The following is a 9,037-nucleotide window of genomic DNA, read 5'->3' as shown; positions in this document are numbered from 1 at the left end:
GGGGTGCGCCCGGAAGGCCCCTCGGGCTGGTGCCGCCCAGCTCGCCCCGCCGCCCAGCCCGGCTTTGCCCGGTGAGGGGGTGTGGCTGGGGGGACGGCGCGCCCGTGTCAACCACGCGGTTGGAGGAGAAGGAGCCCGTGCTCCCTCACAGAAACAGAACAAGAGCGAGTGGCCTCCCTGGGGTTCCTGGGGCCAGAAGTGAGAGGTGGCGAGGAGCCGCGACAGCCTCCCCTAAATTCAGTGAGACCTCGAGAACGGCCGGAAAGGAGACAGCTCAGCTGCAGCAGCAAGACCAACGCCGTGGCCTCTGGGAAAAAGAAAAAGCAAGAAAAAGGGCGAAGCCGGGTGTGGTGGCCTATGCCTGTAATCCCAGCACTCGGGAGGCTGAGGCAGGAGGATCTTGCGAGTTCGAGACCAGCCTGGGCTACAAAGTGAGCTCAAGGCCAGCCTGAACTGCACAGTGAGACCCTGTCTCAAAAAGACAAAACAAAAACAAAAACAACAACCCAGGTGGCTCTCCAGGACCCGAAGCTCCAGACCCTCCTGTCCTTCAGTACCCACTTTTATTCCACCCTCCTGGTCCTCCAACATTATCTGCATTTTTCTTTTAAAAACATTTCATTTTCAGCCTAGTGTCACGGCCCACGACTCTTAACCCAGTACCCGAGAGGCTGAGGCAGGAGGATCACTGTGAGTTCCAGGCTAGCTGGGCTACATAGTGAATTCAAGGCTCGCCTGAACTACAGCAAGATCCTATCTCAAAAAACCAAAAGAAATCTTTTTCTTTTTTCATTTTGGATTCCTAGAGTAAGACAAGTTCACTGTGGCAAATCAGAAAAGCAGAGAAAATGCATAAAGCAGAAAAACAGATTTTATATTTTTTCCGGTCAGTGATTTAGACGGAGGCACGGGTGACGAGAAGGCCAGGCCCTGGTCAGACACGCTGTTCTTCAGATCCGCAGAGCTGGGGCTGGGGATTTAGCTTAGCGGCAAAGCGCTTGCGGGGCAAGCGCAAGGTCGTGAGTTCGATTCCTGGTACCGGAAGAAAAGACAAAAGACCAAAAAAAAAAAAAAGAAAATACACAGATCCGCAGAGCTTTGTTCACTTCGTTGCCAAAACACTCCCTGAGCACTCCTGTCCCGCACAGGCCCGGCCGCAGGGTGCAGACTTCGTCCAGCCCCGTCCAGTTCAGGAGGAGGTGCACAGCTTCTAACCTTGTCCAGCCTTTAAGATTAAAAATTTTTAAAAGTGGCTGGGGATGTAACTCAGTGCAAAGGCCCTGATTTCAGTCCCCAGTACCAAAAAGAAAGGAAAAGGAAAAACACCTATGAATACAGGGCGGCAGACACGGCCCTTCTTTATTCTCTAACCGTAACGTAATGACTGAAACAGAATGGTCTTTACATATCTGCAAGTTACCACAAACACTTGGAAATCAGAAACTTTTGTGTACTGCCCGTTCAGTGCTCAGGCATGGAGGTGGCCGGACCGGCTCTGGGTAGGTGGAGCCGAATGTCTAGGCCGGTTAAAGGGCGGAACCTGGGGACAAAAAACTTCCAAGCTGTAGAGCTCCCCAAGGCTTGCGTTGCAATCCTCCAGATGGCCATAAGATGGCGATAGAATGCTGTAAATGACCGTCTCCGTTTTTGGACCCACTCTTCATACCCCCTTGTGGCTATTCTTCCTCAAAACTGAATTTGTTGCCTGGGGTGGTGGCGCACGCCTGTAATCCCAGCACTCGGGAGGCTGAGGCAGGAGGATCATCGTGAGTTTGAGACCAGCCTGGGCTACAAAGTGAACTCAAGGCCAGCCTGAACTGCATAGCGAGACCCTGTCTCAAAAAGACAAAAAAAAGAAAAAAAAAAAAAAGCTTTATGTTTGTGAACAGAGTCCCAGCTGTCGCATTTTAAAGGGTACGCGTGGAATAAAATGAATTAGAGCCTGGGTTAGTTTGCCTCCTGCACCAGGGTTGACAGACCCTCCCTGGGACAGCTCTGCAGCCCTGAGACCTCCGGCACCCGGTCCTGTACCTGTGTGTCCGTGCTTCGGAAAACTCATGGACGAGTGAAATCATCTTAAAGAAGGGTGGGGAAGTTACCGTTTAAAGGACAGCGCCTCTGATTCTAAAGGCGAGTCCCCTGTCGTGTGATCTCTTCTTTGACCGGCTGACTTGATAGGAGATAGAGTTTCCCATAGCAGTTCCGGGGCTGACCACCTTGCGCTGGAAGACAAGGCTTGCCGCGGGCCTGCAGCGCCCAGCTGGGAAACCTCAGTCCGAGCGCTGCGCTGGCCGCCAGCCCTGGGGAGGCACCAGGAGGTGCTGGAGACGGGCCGGAGCTGGTCTGGGCACTGGGGGAGGCGGGCTGGAGACTTGGGGCCAGGGCAGGAGCAGCCTGAGAAATCTGAGCTCAGCAGCGGCAAAGCGCCTGCCTGGCAAGCGCAAGGTCGTGAGTTCGGTTCCCGGTACCGGGGAAAACCAAAAACCAAAAAAAAAAAAACAAGAAGTCTGAGCTCAGACAGAACCAGATCAAAGCCCAGTGAGAGCCTGGGACAGCTTGCGTTCTCTGGGAGAAGGTGTGCACCGAAGTGGACCGGCCCGGCACCCCACTCATCCCACCCCCACCCCGCAGCCGCTCCTCCAGGGCCCGGACCACAGCCCTTCTCTCCTGAGTGCCCCAGCTCAAAACATGGAGCTTCCGGGACGCTGTTCTCTCCCCTGATGAGTATTTCCAGTGTCTGTCCAGAACTGAAGCTCAATACCGTGTTACTCCAGCTGAGAAATTAAATTTCAGGATTCCATTTTATAATGCCAGACGGAAGCCTTTTCCCTCCCTTTTTGTAAATCTTTAATTCAGTAATGGGGCCTGACCTCGTGGGAGGGCGAACAGTAACTCGGGTCTGCTTTGTAAATATCCTCGTGTTTATTGTCAAATCCCGGCAAAAGCTTGTTGCCTTTTTGTGAAGTTGGAACTAGACAAGGCCCCCTGGGGGGGAAGTGTTTATGTGTGTCTTGCTGGCCTTGAGGGATTGCTTAATGTCCTTCCATTCACTTGCTTAGTTTCTTTTATGGATTAGTACGGAAAACAAGGTTATCTTCCTTGAAAAACTGGTTTTCTTTGTCAAATAAGGAGAGTTATATAACCCACCACGTTTCCGTGTTTGCTTTCACTTCTAGGAAGCTCAAAGCTCAATGTAAGAACCAGTCTCATCCTTGTCAGTTTCAATTACCGCCCCTTATTTTAACATTATCCTTAAAATGCTCTTGTTTCATCACTGGTGTATTTTCTAATTCTAACGTGCCCTCCTTCCTTTTTGAAAGCAAGCACATCTGTTTCTGAGACGTATCCAGTGAAAAGTTACGAATAAAAAAAAGATTCCCAGAGGAGTTCATGTAGCAGTCTTTAAAATCTGAGGGTGGGGGGCTGGGGATTTAGCTCAGCAGCAAAAGCGCCTGCCTGGCAAGCGGAAGGTCGTGAGTTCGGTTCCCGGTACCGGCGGAAACCCCCCCCCCAAAAAAAAAATCTGAGGGTGGGGACCAGGGATATAGATCAGCTGCATAAGCACCTGCCTGGCAAGCGCAAGGTGCTGAGTTCAATTCCTGGTACAAAAAAAAAAAAAAAATCTGAGGGCGAAGTCTGGCAGAGTGGGGCACACCTGTAACCCCAGCACTCTGGAGGCTGGGGCAGGAAGATCTCAAGTTTGAGGCCAGCGTGGGCAACTTAGTGACAGTGTGTCTCAAAATGAAAAGTAGGAAGGAGTGAGGGTGCACTCAGGGGCGGAGAGCTTGCCCGGCACCCTCTCGGGTTTGACCCCCAGCACCGTGCCGCGCACACACTGCAGAGGTGACGGTGACCCCGTCAGCAGTGGGAGGAGCCTCTCCCAGCCCTTCTGCCCTGGAGCCGGGCAGGAGGAAACTTTGGGGTCCAAAAGGATCACGGTTTTCATGGAGTTGGTGCATGAGGCAGTAGCCTCAGGACAACTCCGGCAAAACGTCGTCACGTGGACGACCGGTGGCCACGGAGAGACCCGGACCTGAGCTCTCGTGGGACTTGCCGAGCCTCTCCGGGTTTCCGGCGGTGCCCTATCTGAACGAGGGTGACAGCGGGCAGAAAAGCCACAGTCACTGTCCAGCTCTGAACTGAAACACCAGGGGAGAGATGTATATAAAAGCATGCAGTAGCCAGGGATATAGCTCAGTGGCACAAGTGCCTGCCTGGGAAGTGCAAGGTCCTGAGTTCGATTCCCGGTACCAAAAAAATAAAAAAAATTTAAAAATACACCTATCAACACAGCAGGAGGGGCTGGGCATTTAGCTCAGCAGCACAGTGCCTGCCTGGCAAGCGCAAGGTCGTGAGTTCAATTCCCGGTACCGGAAAAAAAACACAACAGGAGAGTAAAAGAGCAACTCAGTAAGGAAGGCATGCTGAACAAGCCAAGAGAGTATCTGCATTTATTTTGGTCAAAGAAATCACCAAAACCATTTTTATGACACTGCATTATAATTATGACTTTGAGTTATTCTGCGGCGACAGGGATAATAATAGCTGCCATTTACTGCATAGTTATTATGTCTAGGCCTTATTTTTAGTGTTTTCAAGGTGTTAACTCATTTCGTCTCTCAAAGACTCTAGGAGGTCTGTACCGTTATTGTCCCCATTTTACAGATGGGGAGGCTGAGGCAAAGAGAGTTTAAGTTGCTTAGCTAAAGTCAGTGGCTGAGCCAGGATTCCTGCCCAAGCTTTTTGACTGCCAGCCCATGCCCTTGACCTGGAAGAGCTTATCTCTGCCTGGAAATAATCAAGTGGGTAAGAGCCAAACCAATCATTTGGGTAACCAGTCCTGGCAGCAGTAGGGTGAAGCTGGCTTTCTCAGTAGTGCTCACGGGGAAAGCCAGTCCACGCCGTTTGGAAAGCCACTTGGAGAGTCATATTGAGAGGTGCTAGAATATTTATAACTTTGACCCAGAAACTCTATTTCTAGGACTCTGCTGTGAAAATAATCCATCACATGGAGAATTCCTTGCAGAAAGCTGTTCATGGGCGGCCGGGCATTTACAGTGGAGTCAGCGCAGATGTTTGATGGCACAGGAACAATATTCACAAAACAGAATGGAACATAGTATTAAAAATAACACCTAGGGGCCGGGGATGTAGCTCAGCGACACAGCACCTGCCTGGCAAGCGCAAGGTCCTGAGTTCGATTTCCGGTACCAATAAATAAATAAATAAATAATGCCAAGCCGGGCACCATGGCCTAAGCCTATGGTCCCAGCCACCTAGGGGCCGAAATGCAGGCTCACTTGAGCCCAGGGGTTCAAAGCCAACTTGGGCAACAAATAATAATAATAATGATAATGCTTAGGATATGATGTTACTTAGTGAAGCAGGATTTGAGATTACATGAACACAATAATTCTATCATTTGTATGTGTAGGGTGGTATTATGCATACACGAGACCCAAGGAAATAGAATAAAACGCATTAGTGGTTGTGTTAGGTTGGTAAGGAAACTTTTTGGTTTTTAAACCTCTGTTTTCAAAAAGCATGTTATATTTTCTAATGAAATAATGTTGATTTTTTGCAATACTAGAGATGATATCCAGGGCCTCAGTGTGTGCTAGGAAAGCACTGATTGATATATATATACACATAATTATTTTGGGGGACAGGGTGTGGTTAAGCTGATAGGTTTCCCAGGATGGACTCAAACTTATGATCCTCCTGCCTCAGCCTCCCAGAATGCTGGGATTACAGGTGTGCACCACCATGCCTGGCTCCTGCTTGATTTTTATTTAAAGAAATGGAAAAGAAAATGAAGAGGTAGGTTAGATATCTGATTCTGAGGAGTTAAGATTCAGACTGGTACAGCTGGGACATAAAGGAGCCGCGGAAGGCCCCCAGCCTGTCTCCACAGGTCTTGGTCCCCAGCCCTAGCACTCACGAAGGCACCAAGTGAGGCCTAGTTTCCTTTTCACATTTTCAGAAAGCAGATCAGCACTGCTGGTTTGTGATTAGGAACGCCATCTGGCACCGGTTTATGTGGTAATTAACACAAACCAGGAGGCACTATTTCCGCACAGAGCCCTGAGGCTCTGAGCATCCACGGCCCGGCAGACACAGTGCAGGGCTCTTTCCCTCTGTCTCTGAGCTGTGGTTGCCCATTTCACAGTTTTTATTTTTGTTTTTGTTTTTCTTCCGGGACCAGGAATCGAACTCACAACCTTGCGCTTGCCCGGCAGGCCCTGTGCCGCCGAGCTAAATCCCCAGCCCCCATTTTTCACAGTTTTTAGACAAATTAGGGAAAAATCACCTCCATACTTTTCCTTGGAGCCGGAGAAAGAGGAAGCCCCAGAAATGCAGCCGGGGGGCCGGGTGCCAAACCCGCTTCCAGAGCCGCTGAGATCAGACAGAGCGCAGCAGGCTGGGGCTCAGGCTCCTGCGGGTGCCTGGCGTGCGGGGCGGTGGAAGGAGCGCGGTCTCCCATCTTCCGCAGGCGGGGCCCTCCCGCGAGGGGCACTGTCTGTCTGCAGGGTGAGGCCCGTGAGTTCCCCGGGTCCGGGACTCTCAGATCAGCTGCGTGGCAGTCACAGGGGCACTTGTCCCGAGCGTAGGACTTAAGAGTCTGAAGATTCTGATCCTAGGTCAAGGGTGGGTCTGAGGGTCCCCTCCACCCCGAATGGAACCCGGGGCCTCGCGTGTGCTAGGCCGGCGCTGTGACATTGAGCCCGACTCGCCAGGCCTGCAGCTTTCTTGCAAACAAAATCTACGTGTGACTCCCGCGCCCGGCAGGCCTGAGAGCGGGTTCTCCCAGAGCTCCGGGCGGAGGCGTGAACGACGACAGCAGGGACTTGGGATCCGCTCCTGTACCGGAGTAGTCGGGCCCCTTTCCTGCCGCCCCAGCCTGCTGAGCCTTCCTCCGACTTACAGGCCTGTCCAGCGCTTCTGGAGCGACCCTCTCCACACGCAAGCGCCTCTGGGAAGCCAGTGCCTCCCCGGGGGCCAGTGCTGGAGTCTCGGGCCGCACGGCTGCAGTTCCTGTGGGCAGCCTGCCCTCCCCCGCGCACCCCCGGGGAGACGCCCTGACCCGCCCCCGACACCTGTGCTCCCACCGAGGACAGGAAGCCGCGTGGGCGCACAGCGGTGGGATCCGTGCCTGCTGTGTCACTCACCCTTTTTTCTGGCTGTCAAAGGTGCAGATAATTAATAAGAAGCTGGATCTTAGCAACGTCCAGTCCAAGTGTGGCTCAAAGGATAATATCAAACACGTCCCGGGCGGCGGCAGTGTGAGTACCGTCACGCTTTCCACGCACCGTTCTGCGGTCTCCGTCGTGGGAAGTGGCGTGAGTGTGTACACCTGGCAGGCATTGCATAGAATAAATCGCCCTGGGCTCAGGAGCGCCCGTGTGCCCCGGGGTCCAAATCCCCGCGCTGTGTGGCTGTTCCCAGGCCTCGTGTTCCAGGCAGCGCCCCGGCCCCGGAGGCTGGGGGGGCAGCACAGAGAGGCTGGCGGTGCCCCGATGGCCCTCCCCGGGAAGCTGGGTCCTCACAGAACGGTGCCCGTCACTGGCCCCGCTCTCTGCCCTGGGAGAGCCCACCTGAGGCTGTGCTGTGGGCAGGTGGCCACTTGCTCTGACAGGTGGACGCAGAGGCCTCCCTGTCCCACGTTAAGGGCGAGAGGGCCAGGCTCTGCCCACTCGGGCCCCTGCATCTTCCAGGGAGGAGCCGCGTCCTGAGCCTCTCAGGGGAGGTTTACACCAGCTCCACCCCACCCAGGCCGAGACTCAAGGCGGCACAGGAGGGCACGGGTGACGCTGCCTGGGGTCAGTCCGAAGGGAAGTGCCACCTTCAGCCAGCCCACGCGTGGTTTCCCCCGAGTACCCCGGGGACGCCCTGGGTCACAGTGCTGTGACTGTGAAATGCGGGGCTTGACCCTCACTTCCGCGTCCCTGGGCTCACCGCGGGTCAGCCTGCTGCCTCCCTGTGTGTGAGCGCATCCTCAGGCTCTTCCCGGTGAGCTGTGCGTGAACTCGACGCCTGGGAACGAGGGGATTTGAGGCCCTTAGCCAGGCAGGGTGCTGCACACCTGCAATCCTCGCACTCCGGGAGGCTGAGGCAGGAGGATTGCAAGTTTGAGCCCAGTGTGAGAAATGTAGCAACTTGGTGAGGCCCTGTCTCTGAAAGAATTTAGGGAAGGGGGACCGAGACCCACCCAGGGAGCGAGGACCTGGCTGCTGGACGGCAGCACCGTGTGAGTGCCGGAGCCCTGCGCGGGCTCTCCCCGCAGAGCGTGAAGCTCGCCTGGAAGGTTTATTCTTGCAATGTGCTGTCTCGCCCCGGCGCCTGCCCCGCTCCTGCTCCAGGCCTCTGAATAGCAAGCGCTTGCCCTCCGGCTGCTGCATGGGCTTCACTAAGGCTCCCCTCCGGTGTCTGCTCCGTGTCTGTGCTGGCCCCGCCCCCTGCGCTCCCGTCCCTCCCACTTACTGACTTCTGCGAGAGGAGAGGTTGCAGACACCCTCCGCTGCGCACGGCTGGGCCCTGGGCCCCTGGGCCGTTGTTATTTGAGTGACTCTGGCTCTGGGTCCTGCGTTCCGGCTCTGCTGGTGCCTGCTCAGGCCAGAGGAGAAAGGCCGTGTACTTTGTCGTGTGACCCCTGTCCAGCTGGCCGGCAGGGCCGCGGGCCGCAAGAGGTGGATGGTCCTGCAGGGAAGGCGGGAAGAACAAGCACATGGGCCGTGCGGCCTGCTCCTTCTGGTGACAGGTACTCCACTGTCCCAGAGCAGCTGTAGTGCACGGGACACCGGGGGCTTCCTTCAGGATCTCCTGCACTGTGCCAGCGGGTGGGCTAGCCTGTGACCTCAGATAGAGCCACAAGATAGCCCAGGCTGACCCTGAGCACACTCCTTGTCTTCAGAGAGAGCCCCCTGGAGAAACCTGATGGGGTTGTGAGTCCCTGTACCCCGTCAGCCTCTGGCATCCTGGGGCGCTAGATCCTGCTTCTCCCTTGCTCCCTGCCCCTCCCTGTTTGGACGGGCTTCTC

General features: G+C 54.7%; 1 protein-coding gene across 13 annotated transcripts in view; it reads left to right on the top strand.

Annotated features, from left to right (window-relative positions):
* The window catches only part of Mapt (microtubule-associated protein tau), a 49,001-nt gene that overhangs the window by 29,823 nt on the left and 10,141 nt on the right, over positions 1–9,037 (top strand). For 5 of the 13 annotated variants that reach the window (XM_005402265.1, XM_005402263.1, XM_005402262.1 and 2 more), the window contains one exon: positions 7,191–7,283. The exons of 4 other annotated variants lie outside the window; for them this stretch is intronic. In XM_005402265.1, the coding sequence (XP_005402322.1) occupies positions 7,191–7,283 (93 nt within the window). Of the gene's footprint in view, positions 1–7,190; positions 7,341–9,037 lie in introns of all 13 variants that reach the window. 4 more of the 13 variants (XM_013503150.1, XM_013503147.1, XM_013503145.1 and 1 more) reach the window with 1 other exon arrangement.

This window comes from Chinchilla lanigera, unplaced genomic scaffold, assembly GCF_000276665.1.
Source record: "Chinchilla lanigera isolate Chin_1 unplaced genomic scaffold, ChiLan1.0 scaffold00077, whole genome shotgun sequence".
NCBI classification, from domain to species: Eukaryota; Metazoa; Chordata; class Mammalia; order Rodentia; family Chinchillidae; genus Chinchilla; species Chinchilla lanigera.
The sequence above is the reverse complement of the archived record's forward strand: the minus strand, read 5'-3'. Positions and strand labels throughout refer to the sequence as shown.